The sequence below is a fragment of the Grampus griseus genome (genome assembly GCF_964374135.1).
Source record: "Grampus griseus genome assembly, chromosome: X".
NCBI lineage: Eukaryota > Metazoa > Chordata > Mammalia > Artiodactyla > Delphinidae > Grampus > Grampus griseus.
Genome location: NC_138999.1, coordinates 93,861,826 through 93,887,778, shown reverse-complemented (window position 1 = coordinate 93,887,778; position 25,953 = coordinate 93,861,826). Strand labels below are relative to the sequence as shown.

Here is a 25,953-nt window from a genome sequence, read left to right as displayed (position 1 = left end):
AATTACTAAACGTTAAAAGAAAACTTTTATTGGAAATGCATTTCCTAATGAGATGGATTAGAAGTGAATTATAGAGCCTGAGTTGATGGAGACTTTAACAAAGCCATTATTTTGAATTGTTCCTCTGAATTTGTCCCCTAGAGGTTTTCATGTTTCAAGGCAATATGCCATAGTATGAGTCTTTTATAAAGTGGGAGATGCGTGGTAGTGAAAGGGGACGTGGGAAACAAGATTATCCAAAGCACATACACAGGCAGTTCGACTTTAGGAGAAAGTACATATGAAAGTTGAGGATTTGTAAACTAAGTCCTTTAAAATTATACATTGGAAATTCCTCATGTATCCAAAGGGGTATGCTTATCTCAGGCTGAAGGTGACTGACAAAAGACCAATAATTCTTAAAACTGGTAGACTGTCAGAATCACTGGGAATTTTTATATAATAGGTTTGGGATGGGCCTAGGAACCTTTTCAAAAGTTCCCCAGGTTGAAAAGCATTGATTTATTGTAATTTATACTTTTTTCAGAAAAAAATGGCTCAGAGGGGTGAATGATTTCAAAGTCAAGTGAGAGCAAATAACAAAACTGACATAACTGAAAAACGAATGGGTTTAGAATTGGTAGGTGTTACAAATGAAACTATCTTCAAAATAGAAACAGACTCACAGATATAGAGGACAGACTTGTGGTTGCCAAGGGGTAGGGGGTTTGGGGAGGGTTGAACTGGGAGTCTGAAGTTAGTAGATGCAAACTATTATGTATAGAATGGATAAGCAACAAGGTCCTACTGTATATAGCACAGGGAACTATATTCAGTATCCTGAGATAAACCATAATGGAAAAGAATATAAAAAAGAATGCATATATATGTATAACTGAATCACTTTGCTGTACAGCAGAAATTAACACAACATTGTAAATCAGCTATACTTCAATAAATAAAAAAGAATTGGTAGGTGTTGGAGTCAATTCTTATCTCCATCACTTTCTGAGTGTGTGGTTTTGAATAAGTCACTTAACCGCTTAGCCAGTTTGTGTGTGTGTGTGTGTGCGCACGCACGTGCATGTGGGTGTGTGTAGTGGAAAAATACAATACTTGTCCTATATCATTCTTGATCATAGTTGTGAAAATCAAATTGGATAATGAATATGAAAGTACTTTTAAATTATAAAGTAATTTAAAAATAAAACTAACATTACTAATCAGGGACAGAGATGGAAATATCCCTGGTCTCAGAAAGAAAAGGAAGATGTGCATAAAAGGAATGCCCATAATGATGAGAACATGGGTGTTTGGTTGTATTTATGCTGTAGGCTACCTATAATGATGCAGAATTCTGGTTATAGTTTCTAAACATTCAAAGAGACTGTGATCTCATGAACTCTCAATGCCTCTATTAACACTATAGACTAATGGTTCCTAGTATGCTTTTTTTCTCCCAGACAGAACAGTTTTAGTATTCAGTGTGTTTCCTCCACCCTCTTTTCTATACACCATAATCCTTTCACTAATCCAGCAGAGACTATGTATTTACTTAATCAGGTGATTGTTTCCTTAACATCAAACCTATAACTATTCTTTGCTTAGCCATCAAGATATCTCCAGTTTGATCCTTGAGTGAGCTCTAAGCATAGACCCTGCAATCCAGTATCACACTTGGGATCTTGGGCCCTATCATGGCCTTCCTATGTCTGAGGCATAAGCTGTACCTGAGTCAGGGCCAGTTTATAGCCTCTACGTCTGAATACATACTATGATGGGTCTCGTTTGACCAGATACACACATTTTGAAAAGTTATAGTGATATACAGGGTAAGAGATCCCATTTTTTCTTTGCATTACATTTGTGAATTTCATGATGTTCAAAAACTTCTAATGCTTTCTATTCACTAGATAGGTTAGAGATTTGAAGTTTATAAGCTTGATTACGGGTATAAGCTAGCCTCTGACAGTAAAGAGAGAACGGAATAAAAGGAGAAGAAGTTTATGGGAGGGCTTCCCTGGTGGCACAGTGGTTGAGAGTCCGCCTGCCGATGCAGGGGACACGGGTTTGTGCCCCGGTCCGGGAAGATCCCACATGCCGCGGAGCGGCTGGGCCCATGAGCCATGGCCGCTGAGCCTGCGCGTCCGGAGCCTGTGCTCCACAACGGGAGAGGCCACAATAGTGAGAGGCCCGTGTACCGCAAAAAAAAAAAGTTTATGGGAGAAAAACTAGAGAAAATTATCTAAAAGATAAGAGTATTTTCATAATAAAGATTTGTTGATTCTAAAATTAGAAAAAGATGCTACATAAAGAAAGCAAAAGAGAGAAGGAAAAGTAGCAGAGGGAAGATGAAAAGAAAAAAAGAGAAGTAGAAGAGAAAGAAGAAAGTTGTTTGGCAAACTCCTACTTTATTAGGCTCTTTAAAATGACCTGTGACTACTGGCTTCCATGTAGGTAGATGTGCCTGGCAGGTGTGGCCATGTGCCCTGGAACAGAGTGAGCACAGCAGACCTCTGGAGGTCTCTGTTGCTGCAGAACTGTTTTCACAGAATGGCCCAGGTAAAGAGACTTCAGAAGGCCTCTTACTATGGAGACCCCAGAAACTGGAGACCTAGACTATCTTCTTAAATGTCTTTATGGAGGCAGAAGGGATAGTGATTTCTAAAATAGGCAGCCCCAGGTCAAACAATGGGGCCTCAAAATGAAAAGTCAGAATTCCAGAAAAAGAAATGTTAGGGATTTGGAAGAGGTCTTGAAAGTCATTCAGTCCAGCCTCATCCCATCAACAAAACTGCCCACCCTATAGCATAGAGAAGATACATGAGAACACATTAAATGAAGTGGATCCTATATGGAAATATGGTGCTTTGTACAGCTTTAAACTACTCTGATAACACTTTATAAAGCTAAGGTGCTTATTCATGAACTAGCAAAATTAAGCAATGACCTTACTTTCTTTGATCTAGAATCCAAGATTCTCTTCAGCACTTATCTTTAACTTGATAAAGACCAGTGTCAGGAAAGAGGAAACTATCTCCCATGAGTTACGAACACTGCCCACTTAAGCAGCTATACTATAGAGAGCCCAGAGAATCTGTTTCCTCAATAACTAAGCTAACAAAAGTACATATGGCCCTTTCCAAATGCCTTGCTTTAGGCCAAGAATTGTACCTCACACTAGCTAATCAATGCTTTTAGTTTAAAGTTAAATATTATTTATTTAAAACATATAGTGAATATATTCAGCTGCCCTTGACATGATCTTCAGTTTAGAAGCCCCAAAAGAATAGAGAGAGACACTTTGGCCAAGGCTACTCTAGAACCCAACAAGATTTTCAAAACAAAAACAAAATGCATAGTAAGAAATAAGATGCTGATTATCTCACCCAAGTCTTGACCGTGAGCTCTTTTATTTCCTTGTACATACAGGAGAGAAAAGCCTTCATAAACCTGGATAGTTCCCTGTGGGCATTGTGGTGCATCTGTTGTCTGGCTGTGACGTGTGATGAGAAATCCATGGGCAACAGAGGAGGTTCCAGGGGGACCTGGGGGACCTTGCAATCCATCTGGCCCGGGGGGACCATCCAAACCACGGATACCTATTTCCAAAGAATCATCAGTATACAAATTAAGTAAGCTCTGATTCCCTATTTTGGCTATCGACACAACATTATGACCTTGTTTGATTAGTTAATATTTATAGAATGTCTACAAAGGCATTGTCAGATATCATGGATTTGGAGATAAATAAAATACAGTCCCTGCCCTCAAAGAGATTTAAATGTATTCTTTTTCTTCTGAAATTGGTTGATGACATTAGGCACTAAATAAATACTGAGTGAATGGAACATTAGATGGGAAAATGTGATGCTTATTTGGGGGGTTTGTGTTATCTAGTCTCTTGCTGTACTAAAGGAGTGCAAACCCCATGACGAAATTTCAGCCTGCTGTTTTGTTCATCAACGAGAAAGGAGGGGTGTGGCTGCCATCAACCTGCCAGCTTCAGTGCTGATAAACATTTTCCTTTGAATCTGTCTGGGGAATTATTCTCAGGCGTACCTTTTTGTTTAGAGAATAGGCTGGGTACTCTAAGGAAACTTTTCAAAATGTCTAATTTCAATCTACCACTGGTTCCCATTCTCCATTTGGCCACTCGACTTGAGCTTATTTAAAAATTTTCTCTATTTACAGGCCTTTGGCCACTGTGTGTATAGAATTTCATTTGGGGGAATTTCACAGCAATGCCCATATATGTGATGAAGATGGCACTAACTTGTTTCTTCCCTAGAAATACAGTTAATGAAACAGGAGGGTGTTGGTTCTAGGAGCAACACAGTTATCACCAACCTGCCTTGTTGCCGCTGCTAGTTTTTACCAATACAAACCTTTATGTTTATATTATTTAGAGTTATATTTATATTATCTAAAGTTGTTAAAACATATTGAGGGACTTCCCTGGTGGCGCAGTGGTTAAGAATCCGCCTGCCAATGAAGGGGACACAGGTTCGAGTCCTGGTCCGGGAAGATCCCACATGCTGCGGAGCAACTAAGCCCGTGCACAACTACTGAGCCTGTGCTCTAGAGCCTGTGAGCCACAACGACTGAGCCTGCGTGCTACAACTAGTGAGTCCATGTGCCACAACTACTGAAGCCCACGCGCCTAGAGCCCGGGCTCCGCAACAAGAGAAGCCACCACAATGAGAAGACCACACACCGCAACAAAGAGTAGACCCCGCTCGCCGCAACTAGAGAAAGCCCACGCGCAGCAATGAAGACCCAACGCAGCCAAAAATAAATAAATAAATAAAATAAATTTATTCAAAAAACACTGAAAATTATCAGAAGTTAAGTACAGTGAGTACCTGGAAAATCCTCATTTTGAGGAAAAGCTGGGTTTTCCAGTGCTCTAAACACATAAATAAAAACCACCTTTCTATGCTTCTCTTATATTGGCACATCTGTGTCATCCCATTTTTCCCAAGCAACAGACTCCCTACCTAGCTATGCTCTCTCAAGAGGAGGCTCTCACAGCTTCAATCGGAGGCCGTATGTCCAGAGGTCCCCCAGACTTAAAAACTAGTATCAGCAGCATGTCTCACCTGGCTGGCCTGGTAAACCTGGGTCTCCTTTGTGCCCTCCTGCACCATCAAAGCCAGGGAGTCCATTGCGTCCAGGATCTCCTGGAGGGCCAATTGGACCTATAGGAAAATGAAGTAGGGTTTTCAAATGTGGGTAGAATAAATCCACATCCAGATAGATTTGGGACACTTAGGTCCTCGAGTGTCACTGAAGTCATAATCTGGTTTTGTCTTTAATTCAGATAAATGAAGGAACAGCTCAAGCCCAGGACAAAAGAAGCAGACAAGGATTTAGCTTTAATTTTAAACAATTCATTTGCCTCTGTGGAGATTTCCATAATATGGCAGTTGTGTTCTCCTCGCCTTCAGAACAAGATAGAGCACAAGGCCAACTTTTATTATATATCTCACCATAGGCAAGGCTGTTACTGCCTGGTACACTTTATTTATGAAAAAACTGCTATTAAGCCACCTGATAAAACAGAAAGACAAGTTAGTTTCTAGCTTTCTTTTTAATCAAAGTTGGCTGCAAGCATAGAGTCAAATGGCCAACTAGATAGGATTTAGTTTGAAAATCAGGCGGCCTCACAGTGGGGAACTGATAGCCCACCAAATCAGCCTTCTATCCTTCTTGTGGTTGGGATAGAGAAAGCACCATATCTTAAATGCATATTAATTTCATTACAGAGATTTTAACAACATTAACCTAATCATTCAAGTTAGGATAGCCAGAGGAGTTAAAAGAAATTGGACTAGGCCTAAAAGAAATTAGGGCATGAGAAATGAACACTTTCAAGGAGAAAAGGAAATGGAACCTAGTGGTCTGGTATTCTACTAGTTGCTGAGACTCCTATCGTCAGAGACAAACTCTAACAAGTGAAAGAAGAATGAGGGAAATGTTTTCAAATACATAAGGCTTAAAAAGATGATCTACAAAGGTACCTGGTAAACCTTGAGGTCCTGGTAGTCCTGGTAGACCTTTTAATCCAGGCTGGCCTGGAACCCCTGGTGGACCAGCATCTCCTTTGATTACAATACTCTGTCCTGAAGGACCAGGTAATCCAGGGGGGCCTAAGAGGCAAAGCACATGAAGTTGAAGGTAGGGAAGAGAAAGGTCGGAAAGAACGGATGCCAAAGTAACCTCAGATCAGAATAAGAATTGGTTTGAGAGAAACAAGTTACATGTATTAGAATTTGCTATGTCCAACAGAAATCTGTTTGGGAAAATTATCATTATCTCACCCAAAAGGCTGAAAAAATGAATAATTTTCTTAGGGTCCATGGACAAATTAGGCATATTGTCTCAATTTTCAAGCCTTGAATCATGACTCGGTTACAAGAAAGTCTAATCCACTGCAAATCTGTGAACACTGGTGTCAAGGTTAGACAATTCTATTTGCTGTAGAGTCCATTCTGATTCTAACATCATTTGCAGTTCTTGTTTGTTGTGCTTGTCAAGGGACCCACTGAACTAACTAGTAGAGGAATTTAGTAGATGCTCTGTTTCACAGTTTACAGGAAACCTCTTTAAGTCTCTCAGCAAAAAGAACTCTTTTCATATTAAAAATACACAAACATACTTATGTGACTTGCTCTTGTGATCTATTCAAGTGAATACGGGAAAGTTAGTATAAAGGTCAATAAAAATCTCATTGAAGCATTCTTGTTGGTCCTGCATCTACCTTAAACTTAAAAGGTCTGCTCCTGATATTACGTTATTGAAATAGAGAGCTTGAGAAGATTAGTTCATAGAGGGAGAGTCCTGCCTATTTCCCCTCAGTTGTTGGGGACTGAGACTCTGAAAGTTTTGGTTGAAAGGCAGAATGCAAACTTTCAAATTTTTCAATGAGTTTAAGTATCAGGTATAACTAGCTCCAGAAATAACTCTTACCTGGGGGGCCAATAAGTCCTGGATCCCCCTCAGGGCCAGTTGAACCAGGTTCTCCACTGGGTCCTTTCATGCCTGCAAAGAAGGTACACACAATTGCACAGCAAAGCAACAGGGCCACAGCCTTTACCCAGCCAAATCAGAAAATGGGTGTCTTCTCCCAAAGTAGTTTAATGTAAAGAGGGAAACTTCCAAACACCCCTTCAAATACCTGGAAATCCTGGAACACCAGGGAGACCAGGATCTCCTTTCATTCCATTGAGACCTGGCCGGCCAGGATTACCCTGAATAAATAAAATCATTAATTTTAGAAAAAAGTTGGGGGGAGGGAAGGAAGTGAGGGCATAGGTGGTGATTTGTAGCACTGGCTCTAGAGTCAGACTTCCAGGATTCAAAACCCAATTCACCTCTAATTAGCTTATGTGACCTTGAGTTGTTTAACTTCTTTGATGCATCATTTTCTCACCTCTAACATACAGAAAATAATAGTATCTACTCCATGAAGTTGTTGTGAGGACTACATGAGATAATTCATATTAAGTACTTAGAAAACTGATTGGCATATGATGTATACTTAATAAATTTAGTTATTATTTTACTATCATTAACAAAGGCACTTTTTTTTTTTGTGGTATGCGGGCCTCTCACTGTTGTGGCCTCTCCCATTGTGGAGCACAGGCTCCGGACGCGCAGGCTCAGCGGCCACGGCTCACGGGCCCAGCCGCTCCACGGCATGTGGGATCTTCCCAGACCGGGGCACGAACCCGTGTCCCCTGCATCGGCAGGCGGACTCTCAATCACTGCACCACCAGGGAAACCCGGCACTTCTTTTTTAGTGTAGCCCTGATGTGGTAAGTGTGTGAATTAGAATCTAAGAAATGATAAAGTCTGAAAGACTAAGCAAAAAAATATAGTGGGTTTGAGGACCCAGGAAAACAATGGGAAGAAGAAGAGTTGAAAATAACTCTAGAATGGATCTTAAGGGAAAATAAGTGTGGAACGATGCAGCTCTTATTAGTAGTAATGAAAAAAGAGGCAAGCCTGGAACATCTTATGCCCAAACGTAAGAAAGAACTTTAAAACGGGGGGCATGTCAGAAAGTCACAGGATCCAGCTTGAAGGAGCTCCCAAATCTAGGACAGGTTGAGCATCAAAATAAGTAATAATAGAATAAAAATTATGAATCATTGAAGAGAATGAGAATTTATGAGTCCATAATGATAACAAATAGTAAATAGAAGAGAAGGGAGGCTCTTGCTTACAGTAGGGCTGAGTGGTATATGTGGAGGTAGTTGCCACTATCACAGTATTGAACAGTTGAGGCAAAAATCATAAATAGATATTATATCTAGGGAGAAATTTTGATGTGGAATAGTATATATATTTGCATTATCTTAATGTGTCTTCCTGTAGTTTTGCTTATCAGTTACAAGGGGAAGAATAGTAACCATGCAGTGGAGAAACGAGGCAACAACTTGATGGGAAGATCAAAATTAAGATAACTAATGAAGGGCAGATGAACACCATGGGCCTCCATATCTGAGAACACACAACTCATGGAGTATTCCAACTGGGGATGCATAACCTGAATCTAATTATGAAGAAACAGCAGACAAAAGAAGAAACATTCTTTTTTTTTTTTAAATGTGAACGGGCTACATTTCTTCAAAAATGTCAAGGTTATGAAAGAAAAAAATAGGTTTAGAAACTGTTTCAGATTGAGGGAGAATAAAGAGATATAACAGTTAAATGCAACGCATAGTTTGGTCTGGATCTTATTTTGGATGAGGAAAAATGCTATAAAGGATATTACTAAGTCAATTGATACAATTAGAACATGTGGGCAGAAATAAAAATGTTACATCGATGCTCAATTTCCTGAAGTTGAGAACTGTACTATGGTTATATAAAAGAATATATTTAATTTTAGGAAATATTACACACTGAAGTATTTAGTGATAAAGGGACATGATAGATACAACTTATTCCCAAATATTTCAGAAAAAAAATACATAATTATACACACACACGCATACACACACAACATACATACAGAGAGCAAATGGGGCAAGACATTAACAATTGGTTCATCTGGGTAAATGTGGTTTTTCACCATTCTTGCAATTTTCCTATAAGTTTAACATTATTTCCAAACAAAAATTAGAAAGGTGCAAATGTAAGAACTTGCATGAAAGAAAATGAACAGAACTCGACAATACCAGATTTATAAAATGTTGGCATCAGACAGTAGTCTTGAATCAGGCATAGTGACATGTGAACTGGAAGGACATGGGAAATGAATGAGGTAGGAAGTGAGTAGAGAATGAATAAAGAGAAGATTAAAATTTTAAGTCTAGATGTCTAGAAGAATAGTGATAACAGGAAAAAATGGTTAGTTGTTAGAAAGCTTTAAGGACAATTTCTTTATAGATATTTTTTTCTGCTATAAAACAGCCATCAGAGTTAAAAGACTGAGCCCAGACTCTGTTGGCTGCAAAATCTAACAACAGTCCTCCTGAATGAAGGAAGGAAGCTTTGAGGATCCATAAAGAAGTATGTGACTTTCTGGGTCACTCAAACGAAGGTGGAAAACACATGAACACAGACGTGGGGATATGCTGTTATTCTCTTTTTACAGGTAAAGACAGAAACACAAAGTGTCTGTCTGCCTTCCTCACAGACACAAAGTAGAAGTGTACAGAGGAGCTGAAATCTGACCCTAACTCTATCTAATTTCAAAGTCTAAAATATCCCCACACTCACCATGATTACTTCTCTATGGAAGGACTACTCCTCCACATGCAATGCTCTCATATATATATATATATATATATATATATAGCTTAGTCAAGAGCTTTGACCAGTAAATGCTAATTAAAATAATGCAATTTGGAATTCTCATTTGGAATGCAAGCACCCACACCCCTTCCTCACCAAACACTCCCATTTCCTACCTGGAGTCCTGGTGGTCCTTGATCACCTTTCAAACCAGACAAACCAGGTTGCCCAGGTTGGCCCGGGTTTCCTCTCTCTCCTTTAATGCCCCCAATTCCAGGGAGACCCCGGGGACCTTCTGGACCTGGTAGACCTTGATAATGCAAAACAAATAATCACATTTCAGTATAACATAAGAATAGCATCAAAGTCAGGCTTTTACATTATCCAAATACTATTAGTCATCTAAATACTATTAGTTTGCAGAATAAAATCCAGACTACATTAAATATATAGATCCATGCTGACTCTCTAATGTAAAGTGGGCTGGGTTCTTTTTGTTATTAACACTGGTTTGCAGACTCTTTTAGTTTGTATTTTATTATATATTTAATCCAATAAGCTCATATCTAAAGGAAGGACTTTGGACATTATAATAAAGATTGCTTCTGTAACCCCTAAGTGTTTAAGTGAACCAAAAGAGACACCATAGGACACTGTTCTCAAATTGGAAATGCATCAGAATACCCAGGAGGGCTTGTTAAAATAGATTCCTGGGTCTAACCCCAGAGTTCTGAATCTTGTTAGGCTGGAGAGGGGCCCAAGAATTTGCATTCTAACAAATGCCCTATAGATAAACTAGTGTCCTGTAGCTGAAGTTGCTGGTTCATGACCACAATTCGTAGGGCAATCAGGGATTCAAACCATTTGTCTCATTGTGATTAAAATAAAATTTCTTTACTTGTAAGTAGTTACTTTTATTCAGCTTGTATTACTATGTAATTAAGATAGTTATTTAAGCAAACTAATTTAATTTCATTTTAGTGACATGCTTAATACATGGGAATATTTTAGTGTCAGAAAGTTATTGATTCAATATAGTACTTTTGAATTTATTTTAAATATGTTTTTGTATTATTTACAGTTTAAATATTTCTGAAGAGAAATAAAGGATTTGGCATATAACTTCTGAATAAATAATTTAAAAGGGGATTTGGTAAGCTCTTTCCTTATTCTGTGTTTTAAACTTTTCTTCCTAAATAAATATATCAGGTCCATTAGGCAACCAAGAAGATCTGATAAATGGCCACATTTTTCTCACCAGGTGCGAAATAGCTGTTCCTTGCCTGCAGTGTGCTAAGCAATAGCTGAGGTGGAGACTAAGTAGTCCTGCCTTAAGAAAATAATTACGAAGCCCCAAATAATGAACAGCAACTAGTGAGCACTTATACCTTCTCTCCTCCAGTAATCTTAGTTTTTCATTGGTTTCAACAAAAAAGGAAAATATGTAGGGGTTATTTTTGAAGGAAATAACATAGGCATATGAATTTAGAATACTGAGTTCATGCTTACAATATGCACAAAAGGTCTCATTTTTTATCCTATCCTTTCCAATACTCTTATGACCCAGAATCAATGGCTACAGGCTAACAAGGCAGCATGCTATAGGGATTATGAATGCCGGACTCTGGAGCTAGAATGCTGGGTTGGAATCCCAGCTCCATTAATCTTTAGCTGTTTGACCTCAATAAGTTTATTCACCATCTTAGCCTCAATTTCCTCTTCTTTAAAATGGAAATAAGAATAGTACCTACCTTATCAGGTTGTTCCAAGAATTAAATAAGATAATATATATAAACACAGTGCCTGGCACATAGTAAGAATTATTTAAGAAGTTTTAAACAATTATTATTATTACTAGTATTATCTTCATTATTGGTAAAACTGAAGGTAAGAACATATCTTTAAAATATAAACCTGTTTTTAATCTTTCAGCTATATCTATGTGATTTCATAATATAACAGTGTTCTATCTGTCACATGAGAAAGAGGAAGCAGGTTCACCACAGTACAACAATCATTTTATCTTTAAACAGTTTTAATCATATAGTCACCCTAGCCCAGCAACCAGACAGACACACTCAGAAATTCCCTTCCCAATCATAAAGAAAGGGTTGGGGTACTTTGAACTTAAACAAACAAATTAAAAACAACTTCTGAGTTCAAACCCCTTGATAGGGTTTTCTAAGAAAAATTGTTAGTCTCATTCATATGTATAATTTGGACTAGAAATCAGGTAGCAAATCAGGTCATTAAGAGAAAAGTAAACTATCTGTGAATCAGCCTAACAATGACTAGGGTAAGAGTAAGAGGAAGAAAAAAAGGAACATTTTACACCCTGCTTCCCCAGTTTGAAAAGTAAACAGAACATTGTTATCATTTGGAAAAAAAGTAGGCATATTTTGGGCATTGCTCTGTTTGCAATTAAAAGGAAATTTGGGGAAATTTACATGTTATTAATTCAGACCTGTTGTTCTAGAGTCTCTCAAATTTAAATTACTGATTTGCTAATGATGCAAGATTTATTTTTAACAATACTCAGTAGTTACCCTCTTCCATTACTGAAAATAGCCATGAAAACACAGATCTGATCAATCTCAAGGAACAAAAATTCAAGAAAATAAAATCAATATACAGAGGTTACAAATGGGCCAGATGCCTGCCTGAATATCTTAATGCAGTCTTAAAAATAAGTGTATTTCCACTTAAAATTCAACATGTTTCTATGTATGAATTACCTATTATAAATAATTGAAACCACAAAGACCTAATGTCATTTCAAACTTGATTATAAACAAGTCACATTACCTTCACCAAAATGTTAAATACCAGAGCAGGTAGTATTTGAGGATAACAGCACTCTTCAATGACTTCTGAATTATAGCAAAAAAAGTGCATTTCTCTTGTCACACATACAAAGCATTAAAAAAAAAAAAAAAAAGAATTGACCAGTGAAGAGTCTAACCTTGAAAACCTGGGAAGATCAGAGTTCACCAAAGCCCAAAGATCGATGTTAGCAGTATCAGACATCACACAGTACAAAATAAGATTATGAGTTAGAAGTGGTTCACATTATAGCACAAGTTAAACAATAATCCTCTTTGCCAGCATTTCTTATACCTACAGCGTAATCAGTATGCAAACAGGACCCTACAGGAGTATAGAGAGCCAAATATTTTAAAATAGAGCTTATTCTAGAAAATAAGCTGCTAATTTTCATTAATGCAAAAAATGCAAAACTCTACTGAAGACATGTTAACACTGCTACAGTGGCTTTCCAAAAGTTAGCACCTTCAAAACATTAAAGTTGGAAAGGTAGTACCACTTCACTGATAGCCTTCTATTCCTCTGGGTAAAACTTTTGGGTAAAAGTTTATCTTGGCCTCTGCCATTCTTTAGTAAAAACATGAGGTGCAAATTTACTGGTGTGTGCAGGCTGCTCCAAGGAGCTACAGTTAAATTTAAAGGCCTTATTAGACAAATATACAAAGATCATAGGTGATCAAATAGAGAAATTAAAACACGAGTATACAGTGGCCATTACCAACTGTACTTCTGTTTGTCTTCTTTGAAAATCATTCCATGAAGCCAGATAGTGATTTTTAAAAATAATCCGTCAAGAGGCGTTCTTCTGTGCATTATTACTTGTAATAAGTTACTCAAAGACAAAAAGACAATATATGTTTGCTCACTATTGAGTTCGAATTTTCCAAAGATACGAAGACCATCAGTGAAGGGACACTTCAAAATATTTTGGCATGCAATATCCCACCCCAAACCACAGAAAATATCACATTTACTTTATATTATTCAATGCACATATTAAAATAGGCTATTAACTATTAAAAGAAGGATCATTAAATAAAAAGATAAAAAGCCTACAAACAGGACAACCCTTGGTTAATGTTAATTGACTATAAACACAATTTCCTTTTCTTACAAGTCTTGTTATGATTTATAAGTACTGAGGTTAGCAGAGAGAATAAATTGTGCTAGAGCACTGAATCCTAGGAATCAGAAGACCTAGGATCTATTCTTGGCTCTACTACTTATATCTATGGGATTCTGGGTAATTCAATCTCTCTGAGCTTGTTTTCTCACCCACATAATGGGAATAGTGTTGTCTGCCCTAACCTCCTTCAGAGTTGTTTTAAAGATCAAATTCATTTAAAAAAATGTTGACCTGATATCTGCCATGTGAAAGATGCTACAGGGAACTCAAAGATTAGCTAGACCCAAATTCTGCCTTCAAGGAGCTTATAATGAAAGTATGTTACATGATATAAATGGTGGTATGTCATATAAATATAAAACATTGCTATTACTACCTAGTGATAAAACTTTTAAAGCATTTGACGATTTGAAATTCAGGAGGCCAAAACTCAGTTTCTGTTTGTTTAAATGGTTTCTAAATCACATACAGCAAACTGACTCAAGACAACACTTTGAGCAGTCTGGCAACACAATTAGCTAGATAAATTAGAATTCCTACCAAAGATAATTCAGAGTTTGAGTAAAGACATTTTATATATGTGTTTGATATAGAAGGACCAAAACAAGAACTCTTAGAAAAATATGTCATTGAACTATATGATATTTCAGTCTGAGTAAGTAACAAGGAAAACTTCAGATCATATCATAGCAAAACTTCTAAGACTTTAATTTCTAAAAGGTAACATTTTAATGAGTTATATGCCAAGTCAATTTTGTACATGAGGCTCTCAATCCATTATTTCTCAAATGATCTAACAAAGTTTAGCTGAAAAACAAAATAAAACAAAAATCTCAAGTCTTGTATATACGTGGTAATAACTAAAGATAAGCTGATGAATTGACTGGTAAATTTTAAATCCAGTTTCCACTTAAGGTTGTAGTCTTCAACTGTTGCAAAGAAGAGAACGCTGCAGATACCAGATTCCAATAACTATGTAATTTAGAGTACATCTGGTAAATAAGTTGTCAAATCAGTTTTAAAGTAATGTGGCTACTTTCCTTTTTCTTCTTTGAATATATTCTCGTGCCTCAGAAGAAAACAATATTCTAGCTGACAGTAAAGTCTGGAAGTGATCAAGGCAGCAGACTTCTATGTAAGTCAGATAGGACAGGACTCAAAATTACTTCAAAGAATACCCTAGTCTTCTCTTTATCTTGGCAATAGTTAAATATCATGTGTTTGTCTTAAACTTTTTGATGACGTCCATTTAGGAAAAACACAAGAAGCAGTTAGTAGGGGTTGATGGAGCTTTTGAGTTAACAGAAAACAAGAAAGCGAAGTCAAGGCCCAGTCTGCTATCTATAAGAGTCTCCTAAAATGGCAGAAGCAGCTTTGCTCCATCATTTATCATATTTATAACTAGAATAAGAGGCCAGATCATAAGCATCAAGCTATGTAACTGCCTTTGTGGAAAGATGATACATGTTACTAGTAGAACAGACACTTAACGGAGTACTGGAGAGCCCCAAGTCAGATTCCCAGCTATGCCAGTAACTAACAATATGACCTGGAGCAAGCTTATTAACCTCTTTGGGCCTTAGTTTCCTCATCTGTGACTAAACTTTAGACAGGTTTCTCTGAGCCCTCTTCTCAACTAGGCCTCACCCCTTGGGCCCTGGCCTTGGTCTGTTGAGTCCAGTTTTAGCAAGAATCCTGCTAAGTCAGTTTAGGGAGAGCCTCCCCACCCTTGATATCTGATCAAGTTCCTCATTGCTTATCCTGATGTGTAAGTCCTTGGACTGCCTTTAGCGAGAACTCTAACAGGCCAGTTTAGCAAGAATCTGCTTACCCTTGATGTCTCCTTTTAGTAATTTTTCATCCACTGACTCCTTCACTCTGCTAGTGGACTATAAATCTCCATTTGACTTTGTTGTACTCAGAGCTGAGCTCAGTCTCTCCTATTACAATAGTCTCTTCCCTAATTCAATAGTCTTGAATAAAATCTGTCTTGCTATCATCAACAAATGCCTTGTGAATACCTCTTTGACAAATGTAAAAATGAGGTCCTTCTAGATCGATAATCTATGGTTATATGAAATGATGGGTTTGTGGGGGAGTAATAAACCAGGGAATTGATTCACACAGAGATAGATGGCTTCCTAAAAAGAATCTTGAAAAATTATGAATTTTAAAATCATAAGAAGAGAAAATTTCCTGCCATTTCCAATAGCCAGAACTCAGGATTATACTTTTTCCCCTTTTAGTTCCTCCTTAGAAATTTGAAAAGGGCTATTTATCTTGAAAAATAATAAACACACTCAGATATTTGTGGTTCTTTTTACTCCTGATTAGGTGAACATCTTTTAATATGAATTAGCAGTTTTCTAATGGGCAGCTCTTGGTAACTTTTCTTGAGTGTGTACTTTTTATATGTATAGGATGAAAGTAAGATTAAGAGGTTTCTAGTCTGTGCTGGTTGCACTGACTTTTTTATTTACTCTGTGCCTATTAGTCCATTTACATAGCAGAATTTAGAACTTTGTGACAAACCAAAATGTGAAGATGGGATGGTTTGAAAAATTACAAGAGGTATGGCTCGTCAAGAATTGCATATTTGCAGGATCTGATAATACATATTATTGTTTAAAAAGAATGTCTTTTTGAAGAATATTTCATTTACATTAACAGATACGAGGCAAAAATAGGAAATACACTCTAAAGGTAAACGTAAAATAGTATACAATATACTTTTGAGTACTAAAAATTTTCAACTAAAAATGACACAAATATATGAATTTTAAAATGATAAATCAGTTTTCCTAATTAGGTAATTTTGAGTTATTCCAATAGACAGAAAAACTGGACTCTGCAAGTTCCTGACAACTTTCAGAGATAGATCAACATGTAAGAATTGAATTGGCATATATGCTCTTAAAATATATTCAAACACTTGAAAATATTAGGTACAGGTGTATATACACCTATATACACACATATACATACACTATATATGTGTATATAAATAATATACACATACATATATATATATATAAATATAAGAAAAGTTTCATACTTCATGCAGATACTACTTTGGAGTTAAGGAGCTAACCTGTAGGACCTGGATAGGGATCAAAGTTCACCAAGGCCCAATGTCATCATTAACAAAAAGGAAAAATATCAAAATTGTTAGAAATATCAAGAAACTAAAGCATTACACTAACTTCTTTCAAGTTAAACTTTAATTCAATAAAAGAATACTCTGCAGCTCATATTCATGCATCTGTATATAAACCAAACTATCACCACTTCACATCAACACTAAAATAAAAACAGCACATGTAACAAATTTTGAAAGACCAAAAATCATTTTGATAATAATTATTACTATGAGTGTAGACGACAACAATCAATTCTAAGAGCAATTGGGTTTAAAATTCCATTTTAATATGTAGTTTATGAACAAATCAAGGAGTCACAAATACTCGTCAGATGTGTGTTCTTTTCTGACTACTTTTGTTATTATTTCTTTTAGAAACAGTTATTATTATTATTATTATTTTTGCGGTACGTGGGCCTCTCACTGTTGTGGCCTCTCCCGTTGCGGGGCACAGGCTCCGGACGCACAGGCTCAGCGGCCATGGCTCATGGGCCCAGCCGCTCCGCGGCATGTGGGATCTTCCCAGACCGGGGCACGAACCTGTGTCCCCTGCATCGGCAGGCGGACTCTCAACCACTGCGCCACCAGGGAAGTCCGAAACAGTAATTTTTAAAGAACCTTTGTGACTGATGTCTTTATGTTGACATATTTCAGAGTAATGTTCAGCATTGAGCTCTATTACTAGTAAGAATAAGCAGCCACAGTGCTGATTAAAATACAAAAAATGATAATAGTTTGGTTTATTTGAATTATTGCATGCATAACCAAGCAAGATATTTGTGTCAATTCTTTACATTACATGCAAGAGAATTAACATGGCTGAGGAGCTTTTCACTGCTTTTCTTCAGTAGTAAACCAAAGTAAAACTTTAAATAACACTCTCTATAAACAGTCAAATCAGACCAGATAAAATCTAGTTTTGAAAATGATCTTCTGAACAAAGTATGTGATCCCATTTAATTCATGTTTTTAGAGCACACTGTATTAAAACTGACTGCAATCTCTTCAGAGTTTATGGAAATTTTCACTTTTAAATACATTTTAAAAATGGGTCAGAGACCTTCAAAGGATAAAAAGGCAATTGCTTTGTTTTTTTAATCTTACATTTCTCTTATTTTTAAAAAATCGATGAGGGCCAAGTTTTCAATAATTAGAAATATAAAAATTGAATATCAAGTCTCAAGAATGTATTAATAATCTATCTCCAGTGATTGAGCTCAGCGACATTAATTCAGGATGAAAATGAGCGTTTCCAAACTTACTAAAATGAAATGACACAGCACAAACACAAAATGAAAAGTGAACATTGGATGCAAAACTGAGACTACTAGAGCAGTTAACACAAGACAAATGAGGTATAGACATGAAGCTGGTATGAAGAGATCACTATTCAATTTAATCATGCTGTGATGTTGAAGATAAATTTGATTGCCTAGCTCCTAGAGAAGATAAAATTTCTTTATTGTGCTTGGTGACATTTGCTGATCATATGACAGAACCATAGCAACACTTTTGGTATGGACCACAAGCATCTATTGGGTGATCACTAAAATGATTTCTGTGATGACATGCTGAGAAGCTCACATTAAAAATGCAGATGACATTTTGCTGCCAGGTTATCAGTATAGCTTTATGTTTAATAAAAAGACTAATAAATCCACTATTTCCTTTTTTCCTCCAAGTTGGTATGTTTTAGTTCAACTTTAAATGATGAAACGCATTACTGAAAAGAATTATTAGATGCCATGGAAATGGATGGAGCTATGAATAAAATAAGCTCTTTCTTTTTAAGAAGTTCTTTGGATTATAGATTCGAAAGTCCTAAAGACTGAATAACCTACCAGCAAAATGAAATAAATGGACTAATAAATAGACCATTCCCCTACCACTCATGTACATACCTGGTCTCCCTGGAGGACCTTGGGGCCCAGGGTTGCCTTTAGGGCCTTCCAGAGCTGGACCTGGAGAACCAGGAGGGCCTGGGGGACCCTGCAGACCAGGGAAACCATGAAAGCCTGGTTCACCCTTTGGACCTGGAAGGCCAGGGTTTCCTGGAATGCCAGGTAATCCTCCATCACCCTTTTGACCTATGAAAGTGAAGTCATGTTAGAGAACACATTAAATGATACTGAATATCAGGCTTGTCTGTAAGACTAAAGCTGCTCCCACTTACTAGAACAAGTAATGGAATTTACTGAGGTCATTTCTACCTCCTACCAAATCCCCAGCCCATCCAGAAAACCCATACTGTTATTTCTATGTATAGAAATATAGAAACAATAATAACTTGCATCCTAAAAGATATCCTTTGTATTAGGACACACAGCAATGATCACATGACCAGTAGTTATGAGAAAAAAGGAGAAAAATAGAAAAGTATAAAATATCTGCAACAATAGGTTAGAGATAGCTGGAGGAAATTCCTAACACAAATGTTTTGAGACTAATTTTTGAGACCATTGGAAGATATGGATCTTCAACGGTTGCTGTGTGTCCCCGAAGACCATTCTATCCAAGATTTAGAAACACAATCTAGATGAACTCTTTTCAACACCTTTTCTACACCACCGACATGCTTGAGAGCAATAAAACAGTCGCAGATTAGACTAATAATTTTTATGTTGGATTCATGAAAAAAATACAGGAATTTCTAAGAGAGCTATGTGTGGTTTGAAAAAAGCCTCCATAGAATAGCCAATGGTCATTTCAGAACATAAACATACATATCTGTACACACATTCAGTCATTTAATTGACTACTTGGTGCTTACAATAATAGTAAGAACAAATGAGGGAAGGTAGATGTGTGTGCACACCTACCCATCCAAAATGCAAGATGTAAATTAAGATGGAGTTTTCAATAGACATTTTTATTATTGGTACATATTTCTACAGTTTTCTTATATTACCTTGGTTTTGGTTTCCATGGGGAGAAAAAAGTGTTTTTCTTCTGGCTAAAAGGGTTTTTAAAAACTTAGTGATATCTACCTCTTCGTACAATTTTGCTTTCTTTTTTAAAAAATTTTAACATCTTTATTGGAGTATAATTGCCTTACAATGTTGTGTTAGTTTCTGCTGTATAACAAAGTGAATCAGCTATATGTATACATATATCCCCATATCCCCTCCCTTTTGCGTCTCCCTCCCACCCTCCCTATCCCACCCCTAACACTTATTTATGAGGTTAATGAAGAGATATCTATATGTAAATGTTCTTAATGGTGCATTTTTTATAGTACAACTCTTTATACTAAGTTGCTAATTAAGAAATGCTTTAAGATGTAACTCTAGCTTTGAGTTGTCTGGGGTTGTATGTGGAGATGAATAAGTAAGTGTACTGGAGAATATTATATTTTATGGACTGATTTAGCATGCTTCATTAAAGTTTACCAGAAAGTCCTGGAAGTCCAGGGGGTCCTGGGATTCCAAAGCCTGGTTGACCTGTTAGAGCATAAACCAAAAATTCTCAAATAGATAATAATAACTGAAACAAGGACAAACTATTTTTGGATCATTTAGGTTTTTCGTAAGTGCTGCAATGTATATTATGTGAAACATGAAGACATTTCCAACATGGAACTACAATTCTAACATGAGAAAACCATATAAACTTATATTCTATTTGTGATGAGTGTTATCTTTAAAAACTCATGTCATATGAATATATGTGTATATATATAAATGGAATAGAGATTGCATAGTGAAAGGAGGTCATCCAGAGTAGTTGACTTCTTGATGACAAGAAGTTGTCCAGGTAGCTTCCTGACATGAAAAATTGAACAAGAAAGGATATGGAGTTTTTCATAAGAGGGAGGCAACTTTATCGATAAATGTGAGGTAATATTCGCAGGACGGAGTGGAAGAAGGTAATTAGGAAGGGAAAAGTATGTGGTAGCTTAGAGGGTAAGAAAGAAGATACAATTTCACTATGGGTAAAAAAGGGCAAAAGTTAAAGTAGACAAGGAAGAAATTAGAAAATTAAGGACAATAAAAAAATATAGCACCTGGTTCACCCTTCTGTCCAGCTGGTCCAGGAATACCATCTTGACCTGGTTTGCCTTTTTCACCTGGAGGCCCTGGTGGCCCAGGACGACCTCCACCACCTAAAGAACAGAGTACAGCAGGTTACACCTATCTTCCTAATTCCCTTTTCCTTACATATCCCCAATTCTTTCCATTTTGGCTTCAAATAGTTCTACCCAAAAGACACAAAGTGTCTCTGGGACACTCCTTTTAAATCATGAAATCTTGTGGAAAAGAAATACAGGATAATTTGAGAATAAGGAACTGCTTTATCATTCATTCAGTATTCAAAACATTTCACTTTCTCATTTTAATCTACCTTTAGAATATATAAGCAAGATGTGCATGTGTGGGGGGATGGAAGTGGGGTGAATTATAGGCCTTGTATGGGGCCAAAGGAAGTGATTTGCTTTAGAATTCAGTAAACAAAGAAAACTACACCTTGCCATTCTAAAATAATCAGAGTGTCTACCTACTATTATAGGATACTTGAAATAACTCTCCTTGGAAAAAGTGAGCCCCCAAAATAAGGTCCCATACTAATAATTTTAAGCAACTTTTATTAAGAATTGCTCACTTCGTACCTAACAGGTAGTATTAAGTGAATGATCACCATGTTTCTTTGTCTTGGAAATGTTCACAGCTCCCAGAAATGATCTGACTTTCCAAAAATGAATAAAGCCTTAGTTTAACAGAACAGGAAACCCTTATTTTTCATTCTTACCTACAGGACCAGGTTCTCCTGGAAGGCCAGGGTTCCCAGGAGGACCATTAATACCTTTTGGTCCAGGAAGGCCTGGGGTTCCTAGAGTAAAGAGCTCAATTTAATGATAAAAGAAAAACCACACTGCTTTGAGAGCTACAATTCAAATTTACAATTTAGAGTGTTAGCATAGAAACAGTGAAGAATAGAAAGAAAACCCAAAAAGATGCTGGTGTTTGCTTGATGATTTAAGAATAATTTTAAGTTTTAAATTGATTTATCCAGAGGTTGACATTATTTTATATTCATAATAAAAACAATTATCACATATTATACTGGTAGAATTAATTGGTAGGATTCCATTGTATGGATATACCAAATTTTTAAGAATCCATTCATTTCTTGTTGGACATTTGGGTTGTTGTCAGGTTTTAGTTATCATGAATATCTATTCTATTTATGGAAACCTGGTCTACTTAGCTATTATGAGTAATGCTGCTATGAATAACTCTGTGCTGGTATTTTTGTAGACATAAGTCTTAATTTATCTTGGGTAAATACTTGGATAGGAGTGAAACTGCTGAGTCACAGAATAGGTATATGCTGTGATTTATAAACAAACAAACAACAATATTTGGGAATTCCAGTTGCTCCAGATCCTTGTACAACATATCGTGATACCAATTGTTTTAATAATAGCCATTCTAGTAGAAATGTAGTGCTACCTCATTGTGGTTTTAATTTGCATTTCTTTGATAGCTAACGATATTGATCGCTTTTGCACGTGTTTATTGAACATCCGTGAACCTTCTTTTGTGAAATGTACGTTCCAAGTCTTCGGCATTTAGAAAAGTGGATTGCATGTCTTGTTATTATTAAGTTGTAGAAGTTCTTTATATATCCCAGATATCAGTCATTTATGAGATACATGTTTTGCAAGTATCTTCTCCTAGTCTGTAGCTTCCCTATTCATTTTCTTAATGGTGTCTTTCGATGAGCAGAAGAAAAGAAGAACTCAGTTTCTTTAAAATAAAAAAAGAGTGTGGAGCAATTGGACATCTGTATGAAAAAAAATGAACCTTGACCCCAATCACACCATAAAACTATTCTTCTTCGAGACAGACCATAAACCTAAATATAAAACCTTAAACCTTAAACATTGAAAGTTACAGAAAAAATTAGAATATTTCCATAAACCTGAGTAGGCAAATATTTCTTTAATAGGACACAAAAGCACTAACCATGAAAGAAGAGTAAGAAAGGACTTTATTAACATCGCATGACAGCATTAAGAGAGTGAAAGGCAAATTCGAGACAGAAAGAATCTATTTGTAATACATATCCAGAATATATAAAGAACTGCCCTGAATAATAAGAAAAAAGGCAAACAACTCATTAAATAAGAGCAAAAAAAACTTGGAGCAGGTACTTCATAAAGATGCCAAATGGCCAATAAGTATATGAAAAGGTGTTTAACATTGTCATTCATTAGGAAAAGGTAAATTAAAACTTCATTGAAATACCTCTATATAACCACAAGAATTGCTAAAATTAAAAAGACTGACAATATCAAGTGAGGTGAGGATACAGGCAACTGGACATTTCACAACACAAAGTACTAACTACTATATGATTATGGCAAGCCACCAGGAGCCACCCATGGACATTCATACATTGCAGGTGGGACTGTAATGTATAAAATCACTTTGGAAAACTGGCACCATCTACTAAAGTTAAATGTACACCTACCCTCTGATTCAGTAATTCTACCACTAAGTTTTTGTGTGAGAGAAATGAGTACACGTGTCCTGCAAAAGACGTGTCAAAGAATGTTAATAGCATCTTTTTCCTTAATAGTCCCAAACTGGAAACAACCCAAAAGTCCATCAAGAAGAGAATGGGTAATTGATTATGGTTTATTTCTTCAATGGAATATTATGGAGCAATGATAAAAAAAAGCACAAAAACTGCTGACTGGCAACAAGATAAATGAATCTTACATTCATAGTGATGAGTGAAAGAAGCTAGACACAAAGATATATACTGTATCATTCCATTTATGTGAATTTCAAAAACAGGTAAAATTAACTGGTGGTGATAGAAGTCATAGTAGTGGTTACCTGGGGAAGGGGGGTGTCACTGTGAAGGGGCATAGGTAAACTTCATGGGGTAAGGGAACTGTTTTATACCTTGATGTGTGTGGTAGGTGCATGGATATATATATATAATGTAAAAACTCATTTATTGTCTTGTACATTTTACTGTATGCTATACTTTAATAAAAAGGTGAAGGAAAAGATAACCAAAGGCCCAATGCATCCATGCCACTGTGCAATCCAAAAAACAAACAAACAAACAAAAATACAAGCGTAAACAGAGCAGGTACTATAACAATTGAGTTCAGACCACCTACTTGACTACAGTGCTTAAGTCCCTTTGCTTGCATGACTCAGTCCTTATCATTTGAATGAACTGCATGATTGTTCTACCAACAGCTACCCACCTGTGCCTGAGTACAACATTCTAAGGGAATCAGCAGCAGGCTAGGGCTTAGCAGTGTACATTATCACCTAGCAAACTAGTAAGGCCTCTTAGTTGACTTGTGGCTAGCAGTCAAAGACTCAAAAGTGCTCTCTGCCCACAGGATATTGTCCTGCTGAGTTGGTAATGCCCATTTTCATTTTATACAGAAAGAAATTTGGGCAAAAATGTTAAAGAGCTAGTTCGAGATTGCTTTGCTGGTCCATAGCTAATTGAGAAATAGAACAGAAGTCTGTCAATTAAGAAGTTGCTTTGTGACATGGGTTAGAGTAGATAAGAAAGGAGAGAAGGAAGCATTTAAGAAAAGTAATATTACCAGGGAATCCAGGAAGGCCTGGTTGTCCTTTTGCTCCAGGGCTCCCCGGTAATCCAGGCAAACCAGTATCTCCCATAGCACCTTTGATACCAGGGTTCCCTGGGTATCCCGGCAGACCAGGTTCACCCTAAAAACATGAATAGAAAGATAAAACTGAAGTCTCTACATGACTTAGATTTTATAACAACATAAAATTATTCATAGAGCTTCTACTGTATGTCAGGCACTCTACTAAGTGCTTTACATAAATTGCTTCATTTAATCATCACAACAGCCCTTTGGGTTAGGCTTTATCATCTCCATTTATAAATGAGAAAACTGAATCTTGGAGAACTCAAGTGCCTAAGGTCTCTGGTAAGTAGCAGAACTGGGATTTGAACCAAGATCTGTCAGACTCCAGAGCTCATGCTATTCCCATGATATGTAGATGCATTATTCTCATTAATCCTAACTCTGTAAGAAAGATACTATTATTATTCCCATTTGATGGTAATGCAGCTAATAAGTGGTAGAATCTGAGTTTGGGTCCAGGCAGTTTGATTTCAGAACCTGTGATCATCATCCCTAGTATACTACAATGAAATTCATGGCTTACAATAAGCATGTCAAACAATAATTACAGTAGGTTCTACTGTAAAAGGGAAATTTCATCTTAACATGAAGAAGTCTATCAGTTCTTCAGTGGACATCTCAAATCCCATTTCCTCCATGAAGACTTCCAGGACAGAAAGCCTACCCTAAAAATTTAGGGTAGGTTCTTATTCCATTATGTTTATAATGCTTTCACATATGCATGTCTTGACTCTTCAATTACACTGAAAACTTCTTTGGGGTCAGAGATAATTCATATATAAGCACTTTTGCTCAACGAACATTTGCATTGTTTTCTTCTAATAAAGCCTTAGAAGAATTCATACCCACTTTCACGATTAAAACAAGTTTTTCCCAACAACAATGAGAATATATGTCATAACACTAAATCTACCACAGTGTTCACTGCTCTGCTCATGAGGACCATGACCTGTCCAACAAAGTGTTCAACATCACCTGCTGAATACTTTCTTTTTCATTTAGTGCTTATGCTTGGCTAGGTGAGTAAGATCATATATTTGTGACTCAAGTGTTTCCACACTATGGTAAAAGCTTTTTAAACTAATGACTTTTCTCCTTACTTCCCTTTCTTAAAAAACAATTAACAATCTTGTGCTTGGAATATATGTATTTCTGTCTGAACCATTATAAATCAAATATCTAGCATATTTTTACACACATAATAGGTATACAATTGAATTTTGGATTGAACTGGTTCCAGCTTACGTACTTACACAGAAAAGCTTTGAATAAACTATCATAATTCTTCTTGTTATTGATGAACCAATGACATATATCAAAATTTAAAAAAACAAGAAGAAAATTCCATTATTTTGCTAATGGTAAACGTGAAATGCAGTAGATAAACTTCTGATTATTTATAATGAAGTATTTTAAATTCTACAAATAACCCCAAATTGTAATTTTGACCAGTTCTTGTTCCCTGATACAGTTCTTCTTACCACT

At 36.5% G+C, this 25,953-nt stretch overlaps 1 protein-coding gene across 3 annotated transcripts in view; it reads right to left on the bottom strand.

The window, feature by feature from the left end:
* COL4A5 (collagen type IV alpha 5 chain) overlaps nucleotides 1-25,953 on the bottom strand; it is a 217,339-nt gene that overhangs the window by 4,992 nt on the left and 186,394 nt on the right. Inside the window, exons 37-47 of one of the 3 annotated variants that reach the window (XM_082681810.1) lie at nucleotides 24,397-24,523; nucleotides 21,561-21,641; nucleotides 20,818-20,916; nucleotides 20,204-20,254; nucleotides 18,704-18,901; nucleotides 9,903-10,036; nucleotides 7,160-7,232; nucleotides 6,952-7,023; nucleotides 6,003-6,131; nucleotides 5,082-5,180; nucleotides 3,369-3,581 (exon numbers count right to left, since the gene is read on the bottom strand). In XM_082681810.1, the coding sequence (XP_082537936.1) occupies nucleotides 3,369-3,581; nucleotides 5,082-5,180; nucleotides 6,003-6,131; nucleotides 6,952-7,023; nucleotides 7,160-7,232; nucleotides 9,903-10,036; nucleotides 18,704-18,901; nucleotides 20,204-20,254; nucleotides 20,818-20,916; nucleotides 21,561-21,641; nucleotides 24,397-24,523 (1,276 nt within the window). Of the gene's footprint in view, nucleotides 1-3,368; nucleotides 3,582-5,081; nucleotides 5,181-6,002; nucleotides 6,132-6,951; nucleotides 7,024-7,159; nucleotides 7,233-9,902; nucleotides 10,051-18,703; nucleotides 18,902-20,203; nucleotides 20,255-20,817; nucleotides 20,917-21,560; nucleotides 21,642-24,396; nucleotides 24,524-25,953 lie in introns of all 3 variants that reach the window. The other 2 variants (XM_082681809.1, XM_082681808.1) reach the window with 2 other exon arrangements.